The 23,073-nt window shown below is 34.2% G+C and overlaps 1 protein-coding gene across 23 annotated transcripts in view; it reads right to left on the reverse strand.

The window, feature by feature from the left end:
• Nucleotides 1-23,073, reverse strand: part of RBM26 (RNA binding motif protein 26) — an 84,599-nt gene that overhangs the window by 15,159 nt on the left and 46,367 nt on the right. For 16 of the 23 annotated variants that reach the window (XM_023252453.2, XM_023252452.2, XM_045054836.1 and 13 more), the window contains exons 12-20: nucleotides 21,282-21,446; nucleotides 20,460-20,591; nucleotides 19,186-19,257; nucleotides 10,829-10,954; nucleotides 10,386-10,460; nucleotides 8,568-8,735; nucleotides 6,945-7,049; nucleotides 3,614-3,814; nucleotides 1,216-1,302 (exon numbers count right to left, since the gene is read on the reverse strand). In XM_023252453.2, the coding sequence (XP_023108221.1) occupies nucleotides 1,216-1,302; nucleotides 3,614-3,814; nucleotides 6,945-7,049; nucleotides 8,568-8,735; nucleotides 10,386-10,460; nucleotides 10,829-10,954; nucleotides 19,186-19,257; nucleotides 20,460-20,591; nucleotides 21,282-21,446 (1,131 nt within the window). The remainder of the gene's footprint in view (nucleotides 1-1,215; nucleotides 1,303-3,613; nucleotides 3,815-6,944; nucleotides 7,050-8,567; nucleotides 8,736-10,385; nucleotides 10,461-10,828; nucleotides 10,955-19,185; nucleotides 19,258-20,459; nucleotides 20,592-21,281; nucleotides 21,447-23,073) is intronic. The other 7 variants (XM_011280477.4, XM_011280478.4, XM_045054820.1 and 4 more) reach the window with 3 other exon arrangements.

Below are 23,073 nucleotides of genomic sequence, written 5' to 3' on the forward strand. Positions count from 1 at the left end.
ATAAAGTATTTTAAAAAGGGTTTAGTTTTTAATGTAACATATATACATACAAGTTTTAAGAAGTTTTAAACTCTCATCAATAATACTCTCACAAACGATCTTTAAGTGAAAAGATTACCCAAACGAGATTTAAAAAAACATAACTCTAGGATCCATTCCTATTCTATAAAATGATCCACCTCCTACATCACTGATCTTAAAACTGGTTATTCCAGGGCCCCAGCTGAATGCTTAACTAAGATTTTTCAGACCCACACTCTTTTACTGGTTATAATGCCCCAAGAGCAACTCCTACCAGGTTAGGTCCCCAATAAGGTATCACTGTGTTGTCAGGGAGTATTCACTATAAAGAAGATAAATCAATTTAGAAAGTGTTTTTAAACTTTAATTTAGACCACAATCAAGTTAAAACTTCTGAAAGGCATACCACTCTTCCATTCACATTAGGTTAACTGTTTGGAACTCTTACAGCATTTTTCCAAGGACAAAATGGTACATGTATCTCTCTATAATCCTGAAGAAAGAACACACAAGGCTAAAAACATTTCCTATAAATCTCCCACACCTCATATCCATTTTCCTTTTTTTTAATCTTTTAAACCCAGATGAAAGACAAGGTTGCATATACTTGGCCATTCTTTGTAAAGACAATTCAAGACACATAGTTTAAGATTACTATAAAGACCCTAAAAGCTAGAGCTATATATCATACATTGCAAAAAGTTGTAGAGGCCTAGTTGGGGGGTATGCTAAGCTAGGGACACTTCTTTAGAGTTCAGCTTACTGGGACTAGTAAGTGGCGGATGAGAGATGGCTTAGAAGGACTGCCATCAGGATTGTATCTTAGCTTCTACCTTATCTCTCATCACTCATTCTCCCAAAGCAGACTTTGTTCTGGGCCAGCTGAGAAAAAGGTAATGGAAAGTGGGATGGCCCTATCCCAGGTGAAAGAGAAAGGAAGGAGAAATGCTGGTGTCTCAAGACAATACAACTTAACATTCAACTTGGTAACTATTCTATCATGTTATAAACAGAATTGCCTAACTGCTTTAGGACATTCTTTGTGGCCATGAATTCCAATTCATATGACCTATCTACTGTCAAAGTGCAGTTATCTAGTAAGTTAAAATGTTTTCCTTTATATTAAAACTTAAAAGAAATATTTATAAAACATTTAAATCTGAATTTTCAATAAATTAGATTTCTAATACTTACTGCTTCAGCTTCTGCTCTTGTCTTGAATGTAATTACTGCATGAAGTGAAGAGTCATCAATCTGACAATCTTCAATTTCACCATATTGCTTTAAATTAAAAAGAAGTATTTTCTCCAAATAAATATTTTGAAACATCCAAAATCCTAATGGTTTTTAAAACACCAATAAATGTAACCCAGAATATATAACAATTCATGGTGATTAACAGAAAAAAAGATGAATAATTCATTTAGTACTTGATGTTACAAGATAAAGAGTGGTCCTGTTTACAATTCTACACTTTTTAGAATTAGGGAAACTTATACTTGATTGAACTGTGCTTTAAATCAATGAAAGAGTGTCAAACACTGGGTTTCCTTATTGCCTTTCCTTGTACACTCGTTATTCCAATCCCATAACGTGCTACCTTCTTTCTAAAACAAAATATTTAATCCTCAGAATTCATATTTTTGTGTGTGCCATTCTCAATTTAAAGATGGTGCAAATAAAGAGAGTCAGAATTTAAATAATTTTCCCAAAGTAATTTAGTTAAATACCAGGAGAGTCCAGGTCTTTTGATTTAAGTTTAACATTCAAACTGACCCTGCTTTCACTCTGAACACATACTCCTGTACAGCACACTCTTATAAAGAGTTAAACAGGTTAAACAATGCTTGCTTCTGGTTTGCTGAATTTTATTTTTTCCATATGTAGAAAGATTTTTCTACAAACAACCTTTATCATATAAATTTCTAGTCCTTTATATATCATCACTAATACCTTTCTTTTTTACCCCAAAATAAAATTATAATTATAATCTCATTAAATACACACGCACACACTCTGTATCGAAAATTTCTATAAAGATAATGGACTCTAGAATCTGTTCTGTCAGGTACTAGCTGTGTGAACTTGAACAAGTTACATAATCTCTTCATGCTTCATCTTCATCTCTAAAGTGGGCATAATAAAGGCACCTACCTCAGAGGGTTGTTGAAATAATTCATTATATTGAAGTATATAAGGCACTCAGAATAATATCTGACACGAAATAAATGCTCTATGATTTTTATTACTACTACTACCACTACTACTACCACCACCACCACCACCGGGCCCAGTGGGTAAACTAAAGAAAGCATTTCGTTCATCACAATTTGTAACAGTCAGCAGTCCTATGAAAATGTAGGTTCTTTTCTGTTACTTGCCACAGGTTCAAATTCCAGGTTGAGACAGAGAACTACGCTTTAAACCTGCATTCTTAAAGACTGATCATTTTTAAATGTGCATTACCACTACTAAATTTGGACTTTCCAGACTCCTCTTCCTTAAATATTAATTTTAGTAATTTCATAAACATATACCACTTTTTTCAGTAACTCTCTATGTCCCAACAAAGTATAGCTTCACCTTTGTAACTTCTGTTAACAGCTTAGAATGTGACTGTCAAACATATAAATCTGAATTTCCAAAAAGATTTAATCTTTTCTGTAAGCTTATTGATCCTTCAAGATCTAAGTTTCAGTTTTACTGCCTTATGAAATTTTCTACTATCCTTTTTCGATCATATGCCTGTGTAAAAGATACTTCTCTAAGTTACTACTTAAAGTTTTTAATAAATGTAACTTGATTATGCCATAAATTATGTTTATAATTTACTTTAACTCATCTGTGTTAAAATAATATATATAAAATCCTTGGAAGGTAAAGAACTGGTTATTTCTTACGTATCTCCAGAGCAATTACTATAGGCCTGAGGGCATGACTGATGCTTAGTAACTAACCTTTGGGATACCACTAATCACAACGTTTAAGTTGAAACGGCCTTTAAACAAATATAATTTCCATTCTGCACATGAGCCAAATGGATCCCAGGAAGTCCAAGTTAAATAATGGCTTAGCCAGGACTAGAATCTCATTCTCCTTTCTCATAAGTCAGTCAGTCTGTATTAGACTGTATACCCTGGCACTGACTAAGGCAACTTCAAGATCATATATCAAAATTTCATCTTGCTTCATTTCTAAGGTCAGCTAGATCAAGAATACAGTATTAACAAATAAAATTCCATCGTAATTTTAAAAAATCTGGATGGCTTACATATGTTAAATTTTCCCTTAAAAGTATCAAATGACACTAAACTACTGAACTTTTCCCTCTGCAATAGCAAAGTTTAAATCATTCATTTCACAGTATCTGAAGGCCTACTAGGTGTTAAGAATGGTAATGTTTCTTCCAGATAATAAACAAACAAAAATATGTCTGTTTTTTAAATAATTAACAAAAGATAATTATAGATTAATCAAACCCTTTGGTCAGATTAATGGGATTAAATTACTCATCATTTTCATAATTTCTCCTTTAATCATTATCCCCAACAATGACTATCAGTACTTGTTTTGTTGGACAGTAAGAAAGTACCGCAAAATGAGGAAGGAGATCTTCTCTATCACTCTCTGTAAATGCAGAAATTTCCAATGCCCTGGGACGATGATCCACCACAGCATGACCAGGCACACCTCGACCTCGACCTCGACCCCTGCCTCGGCCGTGAGCTGCACCTCGACCTCTTGAGTGAATTCCTCTACCCCGACCAGATGAAAGAATCCCTCGTTTTGCAGCCTTGAAGAGATTATAGACACACAAGTTAAATGCCACAATTTCTAACACAAGCCACACGTTATATATACTCTATCAAACTTTTATACAATCTGATATCATATTCAAATACTGGCTTAGAAAAGGGTATCATAATTTAAGTTAAGGCTTTAGTTTTTAAAGTGAGCGTAAACTTAGGTAGCTAATGCATTTAGAAAACAAACAAAGTAATATTTAAGTCATGTTTAAAATTGTTAAATGTGCCTTTTTCTACTAAGTTCGTTATTTTCCAAGATCTCAGATTGTATCATTAGATGACCTGCAATTCTTGATTTCCAAATAATACACGGTATGAAAATGTTACTTCACCAGTTTAATACATAGATACATAATTAATATACAATAAATTAATTTTTCCACTTAGGACCTTTGAATACAGTGTGTCTATTTATTTGCCTGGTGGCTTCAGTAGGTATAATTATCTCAAATTATCACTTTGGTCACTTACACTAACATCATCATACAACCAATGTAGCATGTTTAACTTCTATTCCGCCACAGTGCTCCACATGAAAAGCACACCGTTCCTTCATTCCACAAATATTTAAAGAGCACTTCCTATGCTCGAGTCCTTACCTTCCTGAAACTCAAATCCTAGAGGGGTAAAGAGACATTTGGCAACCAAGTTATTTAATTATATTAATGAGAAGTAATTAAAAAAGTAAGGAAATGCTTTACTTAAAGACTTGAACAGAACATTCAAGATCTGCAATAAATATGCTACAATATCCATGAGGATATTTTTTCCTTGTTTTATTCTCCACCTGATCCCTAGCACTTACAATGGCAGCTGGCAGACTGTAGATTTTTAGTATGTGTTGAATGACTCAAAGAAGAAACAAAGAACAAGCAAGGTAAGGGTGAGGGGTAGGGGCTACAACATGAACAAAGGAATTAAGGCTAAAATAAACACCGTACTCAAAAATACAGGAAATCCAGTGTAGCTGGACCAGATGGGACGAAGAAATGAGGCTACAGAGATAAGCAGAACCAGATCATGAAAAATTTTAAGGATCACTAAATTAAAGATTTTTATTTTTGTCCTAAGAGCCATGAAAACCAGTTAAAACATTTTAAGTAGAGAAGTAGAGTGATAGAATAAATCAGTATTTAAAATGTTATTCTTGCTAGTTTTAAGAACATAGTAGAAGAAAGATGAGAATACGCTGGGAAAGCAGTTGGTAGGCTACTAACGTAGCCCCAACAACTGAGGATGGAAGCTATGTCTACACTGGTGGCAATACAAGTAAGAGAGAAGAAAACGTATTTATGACATACTGGAAGTAACACGTATAACACTTGGTAACTACTTAGATATGGATAATAAAGGAAAGGGAGGAATCAATGAAGATTCCCAGATTTCTGGTTTGTGTAACTGTGTAGATGGAATTTAGGGGCAAGATAAGCTCAATTCTGAACAAGTGGGAGTCTCAGGATGTGAGATATCCAAGTGGAAATGTCAAGCAGGCACCAATGACAGATCTTTTCAAGTATTAATATTTGTTTCTTCATCTCAAGGCAATTCATCTTAATTAACATTAGCTAAAGTAATAACCTAAAATCCAAATAATAAACTTCACAGGTCAAGGATTAATGTTCATAATGGGAGTAGCATATACAAAAGTATGCTCTGAGGAATACTCTCAAAATGTTGCCTGAAAAAGGGGGTCGATGGACAAATAAATTTGAGCAATATGTAATACTGATTATGTATATTTAGGGATTAACAAATTAAAAACCTCTAAGAAATCCTATGGCAAAAAGAATATTTAACCTTTTCCAAATTTATTTGGCCTTAGAAGTTTTTGCACTAAGATCTGTTAACAAAGAATGAAACTGGCATGTTAAATGACACACTCTGGGACATACTGCATTATAATATCTGCATATGCTAATAGTAACTACAAACTATAAAGTTTAGCGATCATAAAAAAAAAGCAGAAAATGCCATTCAGTGTTTAGCTAGATCATGATAGAGAACCAAAGCATGGACTAATAAAGAATACTGGTAGAACTATTATCTACTAAAATTTTATGCGCCAAAACTTTTTATGTGGTAGCTTAAGTCCCATCAACACAAGCAAGTATCTTCCATAATAAAGAAAACACAATTTCTATATTAACATAAAAGAAACACATCTTTTTCAAAACCTGTTATCTTGTCTAAGATGTACAGGCAGCCCTACCAACTTTCCAGAGAACGTAAGATGTACACAGAGTTAGAGGCCATCCTATGATTTCCTATGACAAACAAGACAGAGCCTTAATACAAACAAAGTGGCTGCTAAATGTGAAGTCTGTTAACGTTAATACCTGGACGCCAGTGCTAAATTCAGATTTGTCCTAGGTCAGAAAAAAAAATCACCAGGGTGCTAACAAATTTGGGAAAAAACCCATAATTCTCAGATGAAGCAAAATAACCTGAACCGTAAAAAAATGCTAACTGTGGCATCAAACGATGATAAATATAGGCAAGTACCAATTACATTGATGGCATTAATGTCTCTGTACTTCAAAATGTAAACATTTTTACATTTAATTTTAAACATCTTTTTGCTAAACGTTACAAAATGATAATTTGTAATAATTTCATATTGTCACTAGATTTTTCTTACAAAAAATAATCATATAGCTAAACTAGAGAAGAAAGTAGTTTTTTTTCCTTTATAAACATCCACAGCACCATCTATAGGCAAAACTTAAGTAAGCATGTTTTCAATACAGTTCTCCAGTAAAAGTCTGGGCCTTATAGCAATTTAATATAATATGCCTATATATGTACAGAAGATCTCTTGTAAGAATACCTGAAAAGGCTTTAATAGATTTTGGTTTCAGGGAGGAGAGCTAGAAAAGGAACCAAACTTACTAGAAGTAGAGGGACTTGGGTGTAGAGGTAGAACTGCTGCCATCCCTCATTAAATGAACGATTTTATCTACCAGGTCTGAAACATTTGCTAACTTCTTCTCTCTTTCCTATTTGTCAGAGACTACCAACAATTACTGATTAGGATGAGGGGATACATTTTCAAATTGACCACCATGCCTACTACATCTGTTCATCTTTAGCATACTGGGTAGTTGTGGTGAAACGTACTTCCAGCTGTAATTCTGTATACTTTCTCCTAAGTTCAGTGACTTCTTCTCCAGCTTGCATCTTCTTATATAAATCCAGTTCCGTATCAAGCAATTCTTTCTGCATCTAGAAAATGGTAATTAATAATTTAAATGACAATAATTCATATCCTACATTTATAAAATGTTTTTTAATAAAAAATGTTTTTTAATATATATATTACTTATATATATAATAGTTTCTGTATTTATATATATATATATATTTTTTTTTTTTACAAAGAACTTTCATACATTCCCATTTAATCCATACATTCCTTCTTTATCTCCATCCAGTCCTACAGCCCTAGTCCAAGCCATCAATCATGTCTGGTCTACACTCCTACAACAGCTTCCTAATTTGTTCCTACTTCCGCTGATTTCCCTATAATTCATTTTCCGTACAGAAGCCAAAGTGAGGTTTCTATGGACTCATATAAACTAATTTTCAGGCAATAACTGGGAAAAGAAAAACAAAAAAACCCAAAGTGTTAATGAGCGCTATACAGTATGCTTTTATGTAGGAAAGAATACATACACGCCAAGAGGGAGGGAAGAATGGGAACAGAGTGGCAGGAATCAAAGGAAAACGGTCTTCTATATATACCTTTTTATATAGTTTAACTTTTCAATCATGTTTATGTTTTATTTATTCAAAATAATATTAAATCAGTAAGAATGAAGGGAAGGGGTTCAAAACAGACTATCAATAGAAATACACCTAACTTTACCAAATTGATAACATAACCGCAGAAAGAAAAAAAAAAAAAAGTAATCCTAGGCCACAGTTCTGACTCTATATCCTTAGTCGAATATACAGTGAACTTTTAAAGAATACAAATAAATTTTGAATCTTTTACTTAGTCGTTGGAAGTGGGCTTCTTGTAGCAATTCTGGAACTATTTGGAATGTATTAAATGACTGTGCAAATGAGTACCGTACTGGTGTTAGTGGGAAGCAAGTTGTCATTATGGGAACGGAACACGAAGATAAAATATGGAATAAGGAGGAAAAGAACACTGGGGTGTTGGATTAGAATCAGAAATATCAATATGAACTCATGATTCTACACATGTATGTACATACACACAACACCAAGTATAAATACTATATAACTCTGAAGTTTTAAAAAATCGCTTATCAGGTGAAATTATCTTCCTTCCTTATTTATATCTAATGGATTGATCTATCTAAATTTCCCTCCTTTTAATCAATTCTATATAATGCTGTCAAAATGTTACTTTTGTTTATTAACCTTTTAGACTATGAACTTACAAAGTTCAAACTCCTCAGTCAAGTATTCATCAAGCATTCAAGTACCTGTATCACTTTGTCCTCAAGATATCTTTTTAATTATTATTATTATTATTATTATCCATAAATATTCTAATTATGGACTTTTCCAACTGAAATCTAAAAAGTTTAAAAGATGAATAGAGTTTTGTTTGCATATATTTACTATTAATTAATGGAGGGAAAAATGTTAGCATGTAATAGTCAGATTTTAAGCAAAGGTTATTACCTAAAAAGAAAACAATGTTAAACAATGCAGCACTGTAATGTTTTCAGTAAGTAGTAATATGAATAACAACATAAATTAAAATACCTGAGTCTTGGTTTTTATACTCTTTGGAAGACAACGTCCAGGAGAAGCAGCTTTGACCTCATCTTTCAACTTGGTAATATTTTTTGTCAAAACTTCTAAAGTTTTCATTATTTCTGCTTTATCTTCAGACTTCATTGCTTTGTTTTTCTCTAGTTTTGAAATTAACATCTGCCAAATTTTTAAAAAAAGAAAAACTAAGATACACAAAGTAAACATAGCAAAATAAATATAAAAATAAGTAACTACTAGTTTTAGTTTACATATTCATGGCAAGGCTTACAACCACTAAGACAGCAGAACAGATTTGGTGATGCTATCTCAACTCAAGTCTTAATCTTGGCACGTTTTGTGAAGAATTACATTGCCACTGGTCTCTCAGAATGTAAGTTCAAAGAATACAACCTTAAGAAATTCAACTGAAAAGCTGTCAATTTGAAGCAATACTTCAAAAAGTAATACTTTTACTTTCTAATGTATTTGTGGGTATTATGGTCTCTAAGTATTCCCACTCCAAATGTAGTCTACAACCCAGAGAGACGCACAGAAGTTTTATGGTTCCCTTCACATAATAAGATCTTAAAACAATTAATTACTTTCTTTGTCACAGGGAACAGGAACTGGCTAACGTATGAATGGTATCGCCAACGTGGACAGGAAACAAAAGATAAACAAGGTAATATGGGGTGAAAGATACCACATATTATAGGTTTTATGAGTCAAGGTAGCTTCAGGTTTTGGTGTCAAGTACTGTGATTTCTTTATCAAGTACTGTATACCCAAATTTAAATTAGAAAAGATACATTTTAAGCCAATACGTAAAAAGTTTCTGTGTTTTTAATATTTTGAGATGCCATAACCTTTATTACGAGACATAATCAGGAACTGGCACTAATTAAATGTCATAACCTAGAGCAACAATGTACAAAAGAAATACTGTAAGCCACATAAGTAATTTTACATTTTCTAGCAGCCACATTAAAAAGATAAAAAAACATAAAACAAAAAACACCCAACCAGTAAAGTTAATTAATACTGTATTAAACTCAGTATATCTAAAATGTTATAAGCTTCAACAAAAATTATTGAGACATTTTACTTTTCTTCTTCGTATTATGTCTTTGAAATCTGGTATGTATATTTTTTTTAAAAAAATTTTTAACGTTTGTTTATTTTTGAGACAGAGAGAGACAGAGCATGAACGGGGGAGGGTCAGAGAGAGGGAGACACAGAATCTGAAACAGGCTCCAGGCTCTGAGCTGTCAGCACAGAGCCCGACGCGGGGCTCAAACCCACGAACCGTGAGATCATGACCTGAGCCGAAGTCGGACACTCAACCGACTGGGCCACCCAGGCGCCCCTATATTTTATATACTTACAGCACATATCAGTTTGATCTTGGAACATTTCAAGTTCTCAAAAGTTGGTTGTAGCTATTACCTACCCCACTGGACAACACAAAAGTAGAGGATCCCAAAAAAATTAAAGAAAGGTACATATCTCAACACTGAGAAAAAGTTTCCAATTCACTATCTGTTGACAAACTACTGTGCAGCAGCATATCTGGATAAACATTCCTTATTTCTACTTCGCCGACCACCACAGTTCCTTTAAACCAATATAATCCCCAGTTCACCATTTAATGTATGCTCTTCATCCCCAATACACATTAATCAACTGACATACACATTATCATTTATATACATTTCAGTGTTACCCTTATCAATTTAAAGTTTCTTAAAAGTAATTATATAGTGTGAGATTAAATTTACTCAAAATTATAACATCTATATTTTGCCAAATCTAGCTTAAATATTTTACCTTCTGTGTTTCAATGTGCTTTTCTAAAATTTCTTGTTTCCTTTTCCTTACATCCTGCTGAAGTTTCAGTGCCTCCTAGAGAAAGATATCAAAATATCACTAGTATACTTACTGTTTATTGTTCTGATAAACAGATATTCCAGAGGAGACAAATGGTTGTGGATGCAGAAGCTTGGCAATAACAATTAAATGCAAAGTTTTGGTATGCAAAAGTTAACTATGTATGTAAGTTCCTAAGACCAATCAAGAGAACCTTTTGTCCCCCTTCCCAAATTAATATTTACTGCTATACAATGAAAAATAAAAGTTCAGTGGCAGCCAACATACACTTTTCTTTTAGCTCTATTTTGTGATAACCCTTAAAAAATACACACACACACACACACACACACACAGAAAAGCTTTCCTACATGCAAATTTTGTACACTGCTAACTGTATTTACCTGTTTTTTTTTCTGTGCTTCATTATTATCAACTGCAGAGGTGGAAACAAGTAAGGTTTTCTGTGCAGCCTTCAAAGCAGCTGGATTATATACTGTTTTAGTTAGGCCAGTAGATGTAGACAACACCTACCAATACAAATTCAGTTTCTTAAAAAATGTACCAAGCATTCATGATTACCTATCTTGTTTTCTATAAAACTCAATTTTAAAACACTTTTGTCAAAATTCAGTACATTGAAATAAATGTATTATATACATATAATAACTAAAGCACATTTAGTGATTTGAAAGGAAGGGTATGAATGAGGCTTAAACTATAAAATAAAAAAATTAACAAAATATACCTATAGAAAAAAAAGAACATACAAAAACTTCAAATCAAGAAAAAAACACTGACGTGATATAGTCACAAAGCCCTAATCATTTATTTCTTCTACCCAGATCCTTCCATGAAATTTTATTCCTACAGTTACTCAAATATTTAATAAAAATCATCTGATGATATATTAATTTATGTGTCTCTCTCCCTGTCTACAAAACCATGTTTTTCTCCTCTTTGTGCTTTTTCTAGTACCTAAACCTTATTACCAATAATTATGAGACCCTGGTTAACTTTAGGCACTTTTTTGGGGCCTCAGCTTGTTCATCTCTAAAATGAGAATGTTTAAGTTGATGGCATCTATCCTTACAAATTCAAAAATTCATTCCATGAAGGTAGGGATGTTTGGCTTGGTTTATCACTCTATCTTCAGTGCCTAAAACAGTGCCAGGGCACGTAGTCAATACTCAATGAACACTTTTGCACCAAATTAAACTGAAATGATGATAGATCAGGAAGGACAATCTTTTCTACACAAGGGTCAACTCAAGAAAATAAACTGTACAGGCTACCTTTTTTATCCTTCAAAAGCAAAAAGTTGTAGGTTCAATGGAGTGGTTAGTTACTGGTTCTTAGGAGTTTAGAGATCCCTTAAGGGAAATCCATGAATGTTATAAAAACTAAACATGGAACCATATGTGTGAACAGTGTAACTTTCCAGAGGAAAAGAAGTTTCCAAAGAGTTATGGGAGTTCATGACCTAAAAGAGGTTAAAGGAACTACACAAACAAGATTATCAATGAGAAAAAGAGCCCACCGTTTTAGCTAGTAAAATGTAAACATCCAGGTCTATTAGAGAAGTAACAAGCAGACACTATTTTCTAATCATCTATCATACAGTTAGATTAGGGAACATCACAAAGAATAGGCAATTCATCACTGTTCTAAATATTCAAGAATGTTTTAGCCTCCGTGTGAAACAGAAATCTAGAATACTGTTGGGGTGCCTGGGTGGCTCAGTGACCAACTCCTGATTTTGGCTCACGTCATGATCTCACAGTTATGAGTTTGAGCCCTGCATCGGACTCTGCAGGCAGTGTGGAGCCTGCTTGGGGTTCTCTCTCTCCCCCTTTCTCTCTCTGCCCCCATACCTTGTTCTCTCCACCCCCCCCCCCAAAATAAATAAACTTAAAAAAAAAAAAAAAGCTTAGAATACTATTATACTGGTTGCATGCAAGGCAGACGATGTTTAAAAATAAAAGTTCTTTATAATACTTGACATATATCAAATCTGGTAGTTTTCTTATATAATGAAAAGTAATACCCTGACATCACTAACAAATAATGAAATTGTTGCATTCAGTAAAATATGGAGTAAATCTAGAGTTACTTTGCAGTCTGACTTCAGTCACTGTTCTCTGTAACACTAGAGGCAAATTTCTTCCATGCTACCTTACCATACTACACAATGTTAAACTGCAGGATTGTACAAGGATTAGACAGTAACTTCATAAAGAGAGAAACACAACATTATATGCTAAAGACAGAGTTTGAGTGTCTCCTAAACTTTTCTTCACGAGGGTTCCAAGACAAGTTGAAAAATTGTGACCAAAAAGATTTCTGTACTCAAATAAGTTGGAAGTAACGAATATCATAACCCTATCTTCTAGTTTCAAAATGTCTATTACCACAAAAGTTGTGAGAGAGCCTGAAGTAAAGAAACCCATGTAATGCAATCTGTTTAATTCAGCATTCCTTAATTTCAGTATACTCCTTTTTCAAAGTATACGTATTAACTAATATCAGGCTAAGTAAGAAGTGGTGATTCAAAGTAAATAAAAGTATAGGACAAGCCTCCTTTAAAAGTATCCCACTTCCTTGTTTTATCTAGAAACTTCCCTCTGTACAAACAGGACATCAGCTAACATATTTCATTGAGCTCAAGACATCACTATGAAACACATTATGATAATAAACTGCTATTAAAGATGAAAAGGGTGCCAATTATAACCATGAGCACCAATACCGTAAGATATTCAAGTGTTAAAAAGTGAAAGCAAGATGTCTTAGAAACAATGAACTATATGAATCCAAATACTGCTCAGTATTCGAATCTATTTGATTCCAGAGTTTAGAAAATAAGAGTATGAATAGCAAGGGACATCTGTATTTTCAAAAGAACAGAGTTGTGGTAAAAGAGAAGAAAATCTGTTAAAAATGAAACCAGTGGAATGAAGTAACAAATCCAACAGAAAAGAAGATGCTGCAATTCCGAAGAACAAAGTCAAAGCATAGGCTGTGGCCTTTCAAACAACCACACTGTCTCTATTTTCCAAATAAGTTTCTTCATGTGCTATATTTTTATATATTGACCTTACTGCATTCACCTGTGAATTCCAAAGATTTGTAAATTCTTTTGGATTTTTCACATATACTATCATGTCATCTGTGAGTAAATATAATTTTGTTTCTTCTTTTTTTTTTTTTTATTTTTTTTTTCAACATTTATTTATTTTTGGGACAGAGAGAGACAGAGCATGAACGGGGGAGGAGCAGAGAGAGAGGGAGACACAGAATCGGAAACAGGCTCCAGGCTCTGAGCCATCAGCCCAGAGCCCAACGCGGGGCTCGAACTCACGGACCGCGAGATCGTGACCTGGCTGAAGTCGGACGCTTAACCGACTGCGCCACCCAGGCGCCCCATCTTCTTTTGCCACCTTTATACTGTTTATTTCATTTTCTTGCCTTACTGAACTGGTTAGGCCCCACCCTACTGAATAAAGTGGAGAATGGATATCCTTTCTCGTTCCTGATCTCAAGAGGAAAAGTATCCAATAATTCACCATTCAGTATGTTAGTAGATAAAATTAAGGAAGTTTCCTTCTATTCCTACTTTGCACATTGTTTATTATGACTAATAAATTTTATCATATGCTTTTTCTACTGAAATAATCATAAGAGGTTCTTCCCACCCTTCTCCCCCTTAGGTGAATTAAACCAATTTTCAAATATTAATTCAAACTTGCATTTCTGGAATAAATCCTACCTGGCCAGGATGTATTATCTTTTTTCATATCACTAAACATTTGGTAATATTTAGCTTAGGATTTTTATGTCTACATTCATGAGCTATTGGCTTGTAATTTTCCTTCCTTGTAATATACTTGTCAGGGTTGGTGTCAAAGGTCTGTTGAATTCAAAAGGTGAGCTGAAAAGTATATGCTTCGTTATTAAAATGTACATCACTCATACCTCTTACTTCAAGACAAAAAACAATTCCCTAATAAGAAAGAAGTTGAAATCCATTAATACCTCTTTATCTTATTTCCAATGTAAAATATTACCAGCCATAACTACCATTAGTACTTGTAAAGAAAGAGAAAAACAGATTTTTCTCATGGATAAGAGTGGAAGGGAAAAAAAAAGTGTTTTGTAAAAATTACTAAAAATAGAAGACTTATATATTAAAGTCATCAGTGTCATTTTTTTAATAATTAATGTCCAAGTTGGAATCAAATATAAAAGGAACAGTTACTATGGTTCACTGTGACAATCAAACTAAGCTAGCTCTAATAGGTTTCTACAGCAGAAATGCCTTGTTTAAATGTAATAAAAAGAGAATATGTGAGGAGTTATGTGTATATAGCTTATTAATACAATTATTATATGGTCAACTTTTATTATAAGTAAATTATTTTAACAAATCTAAACATTAATATGATATTCTCATAAGGCAGCAAACTGATGTGTTTTTTTCTATAGCAAAAACCAACCTTAATTGGGAATTCTAACGAGAATAGCATTTTACTTTAAAGTTACATTTATAAGGGGCGCCTGGATGGCTCAGTTGGTTGAGCGTCCGACTTCGGCTCAGGTCATGATCTCATGATTCGTGGGTTCAAGCCCCGGGTCAGGTCTGTACTGACAGCTCGGAGCCTGTGGCCTGCTTCAGATTCTGTGTCTCCCTCTCTCTTTGCCCCTCCCCTGAACACACTCTGTCTCCCTCTCTCAAAAATAAACATCAAAAAAATACTTAAAAAATAAAGTTACATTTATAAAATATTTTCAGGGATTAACAAGTTTTTTCCCCCAAGAATATAAGCAGCTTAAGAGACAAAGGGAATAAAGAGCTTACAAAAAACATTTTAATGTCAAAGAAAAAAATGTGTAGTCAGTAATCAATTGCTGCTGCAACAGCTTGATTTCCAAAAAATCTAGCATAGCAAATAATTTTATAGAAATCATATTTCTCCATAAGAAAAATAATCGTAATAATTCTAACTAAATAATCTAGGTAATAATCCTGAGAGAGGTTAATGCATTAAAAAAAAAAAAAAATCAGGGGCACCTGGGTGGCTCAGTCGGTTAAGTGTCCGACTTCAGCTCAGGTCATGGTCCCACGATTCATGGGTTCAAGCCCCTCGTCGGGCTCTGTGCTGACAGCTCAGAGCCTGGAGCCTACTTCTGATTCTGTGTCTCTCTCTGCCATTCCCCTGCTCACTCTCTGTCTCTCAAAGGTGAATAAATGTTAAAAATTTAAAAAAAAAAATCAAAAGTAGGAAATGATCATACATTCCCTTAACCTTTATATTTACAACAGCAAAATTATACAACAAATGCAAATTAAAAAAATCAAAGGGTCACTTAGATGACTGCATTTTATAGCTCATGAAACAGAGGGTAAGACTTGTGCAGGATCATACAGACTGTCAGCTGCTAACTAAACAGCTGAAGTCTCCAAAAGACATGCAATGTTCCTTCAGAATACCACACAATTTCCCTTTCAAAGGTTCCATAGTACATATGTTAACATGTCATAACACAGAGACCAAGATATATTTTCAGATTGCAACAACAACAACAACAAAAAAGTACTGCTAAGGAACAACAACATCCTGTATCACAAAAGTCTGATACACCTAAAACTGGTCTGACATACAAACATTAAATATTCAAGTGATTAATCACTTGCTTCTTAGTCTTTAGAAGAGCTTTGGGAGATAATCTGGACAGTCTAAGAAGTCTTTTTTCTAGACTAACCAGGATGGTATACACACAAGCGCCACCTTATTCTTGATAAATTGCTCTATCTCTTGACAGGTACTCAAACATCATTTCACTGATCACTCTTTCCAAATAATACCTATTTAACAGCTACTGCAATACCTTAAGATTTAACAGTTATCAATTAGGTTTTAAGTTTCCTCTCTCAACCCTCTCACAAAAATGGAATTCTAGAATAATCACTCAAGGGTTTACTCAGTGTTGTTCATAGAAAGGGGAAAATCTGTCTATACGTGTACTTCTTTGGTTTAATAACGACAGAAATACTGTATAAATACTAGCTTTGAGTACTACCCAGCCTTCAATTAAGAAGAATAAAAAAAGAATTTAAACAATATTTGATGACGGGAAACATTCTTCTAACCTTCCTAAGACTTCTCTGAAATACTAACCTCTAAGGATTCTTCAGAGAAAACCCCTATAGACTTGGGGAACAGGAACAACCAAGAATAAGCAAAAACAAAACGATATTCTATAAACAGGCTCCCTGAAGATGACTGAAAGTTACACATTTGTACATTATGGCTTTCCTCAAAAGAGTCTTTACAGTATTTCCTAAGTAATTCTTTTTCACAAACAGCCCACTACCATTAGTGATTTTTCACAAATTTAGTTTTTGGTATCTATATTAGTAAATGTATACTATTGATTCCAAGTTTATATCCCTTTTATCCTAAAGCTATACAAAACACATTTAAAAAAACAAAAGCAGATGCAAACATACCAGAAAGATTCTGTAAAACCTATAATAAGTACACATCAACTTCAGAGTTGAAATCTTAACATAAACAGATGTTAAGCATAAGGTTTTTAGGCCTCTCCAGAATTGCTCAGTACTACACAAAGTATAACAGACTTTATTTTCTTTATTCCTTAGTTACTTATTATCAAGGAAAATAAACCTAATCAAACTAAATATTTAGATACAGCTAAATTCAGTACAATAGATTAATACATGGACAAATTCACAGAAATAAGGAGGCATGATACGGAAAAAAATTGAAGATTTCATAGAATAAAGAGATTTTCAATCTTTAAAAGAATGATTTGAATCCACTTAAGAGGAAAATGCAATCCAGGAAAATCACCACCAAAAAAAGGAAAAAAAGGCAGGCAAGACTGAGAAACAATGAGCAGAAAAGGGAGCATTAAGGTAGAAAGGAAGGACTAGAGCAGAGGTAACTGCGCCAGAATAACTGAGGTCTGATGAACTATAAATCAAGCAGTTATTTAGCCGGGGAAAGGAAAGTTTCTGCAAGAGTTAACACTGAAGTGAGTCTCTGAGCAGGATGGTGGTAGTAGAAAGTACAGGAGGAACATGCAGCTAGGACACCACAGCTAAAGGCTGGAAACTGAGGGTGGCAGAAAAAGAGAAGTGGGTGACAAACACAAGTGAATGACTCTTGGGCTTTTGAGACAGTACAACTTAGAAAATGCTGATGTACGCGTCAGGCTCTGGGCTGATGGCTCAGAGCCTGGAGCCTGTTTCCGATTCTGTGTCTCCCTCTCTCTCTGCCCCTCCCCCGTTCATGCTCTGTCTCTCTCTGTCCCAAAAATAAATAAACGTTGAAAAAAAAAAAAATTAAAAAAAAAAAAAAGGGGCGCCTGGGTGGCGCAGTCGGTTAAGCGTCCGACTTCAGCCAGGTCACGATCTCGCGGTCCATGAGTTCGAGCCCCGCGTCAGGCTCTGGGCTGATGGCTCAGAGCCTGGAGCCTGTTTCCGATTCTGTGTCTCCCTCTCTCTCTGCCCCTCCCCCGTTCATGCTCTGTCTCTCTTTGTCCCAAAAATAAATAAACGTTGAAAAAAAAAAATTTTTAGAAAATGCTGATGTAACTTCCACAGGTTGGGGTACCAGAAATTCATTTATGTGGGAAATGGTCATTTCAGGCACATCATGCCTGAAGTATTGCTGAGGTGCCCAAGATGAAAATCGGATATACAGAATTAGATTCAGATTCAAATTTCTACAATTGCCTTAGTTTAACATGGTAAATAAGGAAAAGAATACACTGAGAACCAGTGGAGAAAGAAAGTCAGCCATCTCATGGGATGCTGGTCTATGGACACCTGAAGTCAACTTCCTACATAATCTTAATAATGGAAAGAGCCACGGATGTGAAATAGGAGACCCACATTCCAGTCCTGCCTCAAAATTCCTCATGTATCTATCTGAGCCTTACCTTCCTTTTAAGGTGAGGACATAGAAATGAGAAAGACTACCTAATTCTATTCTATAATTCCACATACCTCAAATAAGACTAAAGAACAAAAGCATTCACTCATACCTAAATAGAAAAAAAAAAAAACAATAACAACACATCTACACCGAACTGTTAGGTACATAAATAGTCTTAATTTAATCAGTGTTTATATCCTCATTTAAAAAAAGAAATGACAAACTGTCAGGCTATGCACAATAGCTGTTAGTAATAAATAAAAAACTTGCATTTACATCATCCTGTCCAGTTAAATACTTTTAAATCAATCATTTATTTAATCCTCACAAACCCCATGAGCAAGACAAATATTACAATCATCATTTTACCAATGAGGAAGAAGAATCAGAAAGGTTAGGAGCACTGCCCAATCTCATGCTGTTAGTATGTGAAGAGCCAGAAACTCAAACTCAGGTAAATTCCTACTTTGTGGCCTTTTCTATTAGGCTGCCAGAGTTTTCAAATCAAAATGCACAGTATCTCTAAAGAAAATATAGTAAATAAAAAGAAAAAACAAAAAGAAGGAAGCACATGGACACATACTGAAAGGCAGATATTAAAATGCTAATGCAAAAAGTAAACAAAGGCGGGCAAATAGTTTTCTTTTTCAGCAAATGAAAAGCAAAAGGGTAGGAGTAAGAGGTACAGATACTATTAAGAAGCAAGAGTTTGGAACTATGAAAAAAATTAAAAACTTAAGATGCCACCTGAAAACATTTATGAAGCCAAGACAAACACATCATGCTATTCTTCTTACCTTTTCAGTTGCTGAAACAGATGGCTTTGATACAAAACCCAACCTGTCCTTCACAGATAATTTAGTTACATTCTAAAAAAATTAAAATGGACATATTCAGTGTTGCCCCAAACATATAGGTCTGTTGGGATTTTGAACATTATGATTCTACTAATTTATACTGACTCTTTTAAGTATTTTGATGTTAATGACAAAAACTTGGGCCATTTTCAAAGTGACAGAAAGAGAATGTGTATGGAAAAACAAACAGTATGCAGTATTACGCAATCATAAAAAATGATGCAGTAAGGTACTTACTAAAAGCCCCCTCCATCAATACAGAATCATAAATTCTTAGAATCCTATGTTGACAAGTAGGAAGTTTGAACATTGTAAATATTAGATGTGAGTATGAGTAATTAAAATATATGACTGCTTCTCGAGCTTAAAAGTAAATGTCATTCTTTCCTAAAGTATGTTTGGTTTGTAGCCAAATATACTGGATCTGGTGATGATTTGAGATCACAGGACTGGGCTTTTTTTTTTTTTAGTAACTAAGAATTTATCAATTTCCATTCTGCATGTTTTCATAGAATCTCAATACCTCATGCTTCAGGAATTATCTAGGAACACTATTTTAAGGAAGTGGCATCCTACCAACATCCTACCTCTAAACAGCAAATGCTTAAACATCTAGAGACAAAAGAAAGCTAAGTTTCAGACGCTTAGGGTGTAGAAACAAGAAACTGCCACTCAAGTGTGGAAGGGAGGGGAAGGGAATGACATGTGGAGAAGAAAATCTGAAAGTCAGGAATAAGTGATGCAAAGTTCGGAGACTGCTGCATATATAACTGGAAACAGGATAGTATCAAAGCATGCTTAAACTTGATGGTTTATCCCTTCCCTTCCCAGAAGCTTTTGGTTGAGTTTGGTGTACAATTTTCTCTGGAATAAAATTCTAGTTAAGTAAAAGATGACAGGAAAAATAAGATTTACTACACTGAACTTCATTTTTCAGGCAGTTTTGCTTGAAAAGTACCTCCTCCACAAAGTGAAAGAAAAATAAGTATTAATGAGAGAGAGGAATTTAAAATTCGAATACTATAGGAAAAAGTAGAATATGAAACTGTTATGGTAATGGTAAAAAGAAAATTTACAGGTGGAATTCAAATATGTACAGACTATGATATTTCTGTATGAAATATATACAATTAACTATAATTCAAACCACAAGGGAAACTAATTTACTGAGAACCTGCTATGTGACAGACACAATGTTAAGACTTTTCATTTACCTGAGGAAGGTCTGAACTGGCACTTTGGGCTTCTGCCGGTTCAACAGTACTTGAAGGTACTGGACCCAACCGCTCTTTGACTGACTGCTTCACAACAGGCAAAATGGGCTGCTGGACTAAGGGCTGCATTACCTCAGAACAAGAAAAAAACATTAACCAAGAGGATTAGTTCATGAACTTGGAAAGTAACTTTTGCTAGTTTGTTATTAAACTGCCCACACAGATACAGTTTTAAAAGCACAGCTTACATTCAAAACCTGTCTTCCAAATTCCTTCACACATACCCATAAACGCTTTTCTTTGCATAAATTATTTGTAAAGTAGGGGAAAAAATTTAAAAATCTACCCTTCGCTCTATCTTTTGTATCTTTTAAATGAAAAGGAGAAAGTTAAATTGAGAAACAAATTGCTATAAAACTCTCCTACAAGCAATTGATCTAACTTTACAGACTGATTGGCTCAATGACTGAAAAACAGAAAGAGGGAAGGAAGGAGGGAGAGAGGAAGGGAAGGATTTCCAAGATGAACACACAGTCTGAGTTTCTGGAAAATGTATAGCTGCCATATACTGAGTGTCTACTGCCTACCAGGGACCTTTCTCTAACTTAGCATCCTATAATTGTCTAAACTAGGAATTCACTTCATAATAAAATGAGAGAACAGGTTGGAGACATTAAGTAACTTCCTTTAGTCTCTACAGCCAGCAGTGGAAGAGCCAGAATCTGAACTCAAGTCTACCTGACTGCAGTAACTCTGTTCTTAAACACTATGCTAAGAGCTTTCTAAGGAAAGTACTGAATTTCACACAAATCTCTCTCCTACCTTTGGAGAAGTAGTTTGTAACTGCTGGGTACTTCCTTCTCTGTGCCAATAAACCTTAATAAAGCGATTGTTTAGTACTGCTTCTGTACTTGATATTGCTTTCTTTGCTTCTTCATATGTTGCAAATTGGATAAGGGCACCTTCAGGATCCCCATTATAAGCAACCTAAGATTTAAAATATGAAGAACACTGAATTACAAATGAATCCAGTGCTTCATCCAATAAAATTCCTCAAGAGATGAGATTCTGGTCCTTCCCGGTACTATTCTTTGTTTACCCTTTCTTTAAAGCTAGATTATTTACCATGGTTTACTTTCACTCCAGAAGAAAGGTAAACTGAGGACTGTTCAGAATAGAACCAGAGCCTCCTCTACGTAATACTTTGTAAAGAACGCTCATTGCACAAATGTTATATACAAGCAATCAAAACGTTTCATTTTTTACCCCCAATATTAATACTGAGAAATAATCCCTATATCAATGAGTGATGAGGCCAAGATCCAGAGTCAGGAGAAGCCAGTAAACTACTTTGAAAGAGGTGACTCTAACTAAAAATTACAGAAAAATCCATTTGTAAAAATTTCCATATTCGAAGCTGTCAAAAAATATTTCCAGGAGTGTGAGAAAATTTAAGGGGGGGAAGGGATTTACATAACAATAGCAATTACACTTTACACATAAAGAAAATGAGATTCAGAGTATGTGAGTCTGCAGATCCATACAAATAACAGGTAACAGATCCAAGGCTTTTCACTTCAAATTTCTTGTTCTCTCAGTAATAGTAGTGTTTTCTAAAGTGCGGTACACAAGTCATTGGTAGTGAAGCAATACAAAATAGGGACTAAGAGCACAGACTCTAAATCAAACTGCATGACTCAAACCTTGACTGCTATGTTCATGGGAGACCATGAGCAAGTTATTTAAGCTGTGACTCTGTTTCCTCTTCAAAAATGGGATAACAATACCTCACTCTGTAGTGTTAAGAATCAAATAATAATTTATATAGAACAGAGAATATATAGTAAGTATTCAATAACTGATTTTAGGTAGCATGTTAATAATCATACATTTATTGGAATTTAAAACTTCAATTTTACCCATAGGCCTAATCAGAATAAAGTTAATTTTTAAATGATTTTTAAAAACATGTTTTGCAAATAATAATACAGGTCGTATGCATACACAGCAAAAGGCCTAGTAAAGAGATGAGATATTAACCTCACTAGTAACTGAGGAAATGCAAACTGAAACAACAGTGAGATACCATGTTTTGCTCCTCAGCTTTGAAAAATTTCTTAAATTTAATTTTACCAGGGCAGTTAAATTGCACAAGGAAAAGAATACTCTGAAAACTTTTTGTGTCTGGATCTAAATGTGGGAGATACAATTGTATTGCTGTAAAAAGATACTCAGAGACATTCAAGATTAGATAATTACCGGGTAATACATATACCACGGGCCTATATATTTTTTATTTATTAAAAAATTTTTTTCCGAACATTTATTCATTTTTGAGAGACAAAGCATGGCACAGAGAGAGGGAGACACAGAATCCGAAGCAGGCTCCACGCTCTGAGCTGGGGCTCAGACTCACAAAGTGTGAGATCATATATTTTTTAATATATATAAGTTTTTGATGTACTGATTGAATGATAAGTAGACACAGAAATACAAAAAATATCTAAAATAATACATGATAAACTGTTAATAATGTAATTATGGGGATATATGGTAAGGGGAACTGAGAAGGACACACAGCTGAAGGAGAAACACTTTCTTTAAATTCTATATA

This window comes from Felis catus, chromosome A1 (genome assembly GCF_018350175.1).
Source record: "Felis catus isolate Fca126 chromosome A1, F.catus_Fca126_mat1.0, whole genome shotgun sequence".
Taxonomy (NCBI): Eukaryota; Metazoa; Chordata; class Mammalia; order Carnivora; family Felidae; genus Felis; species Felis catus.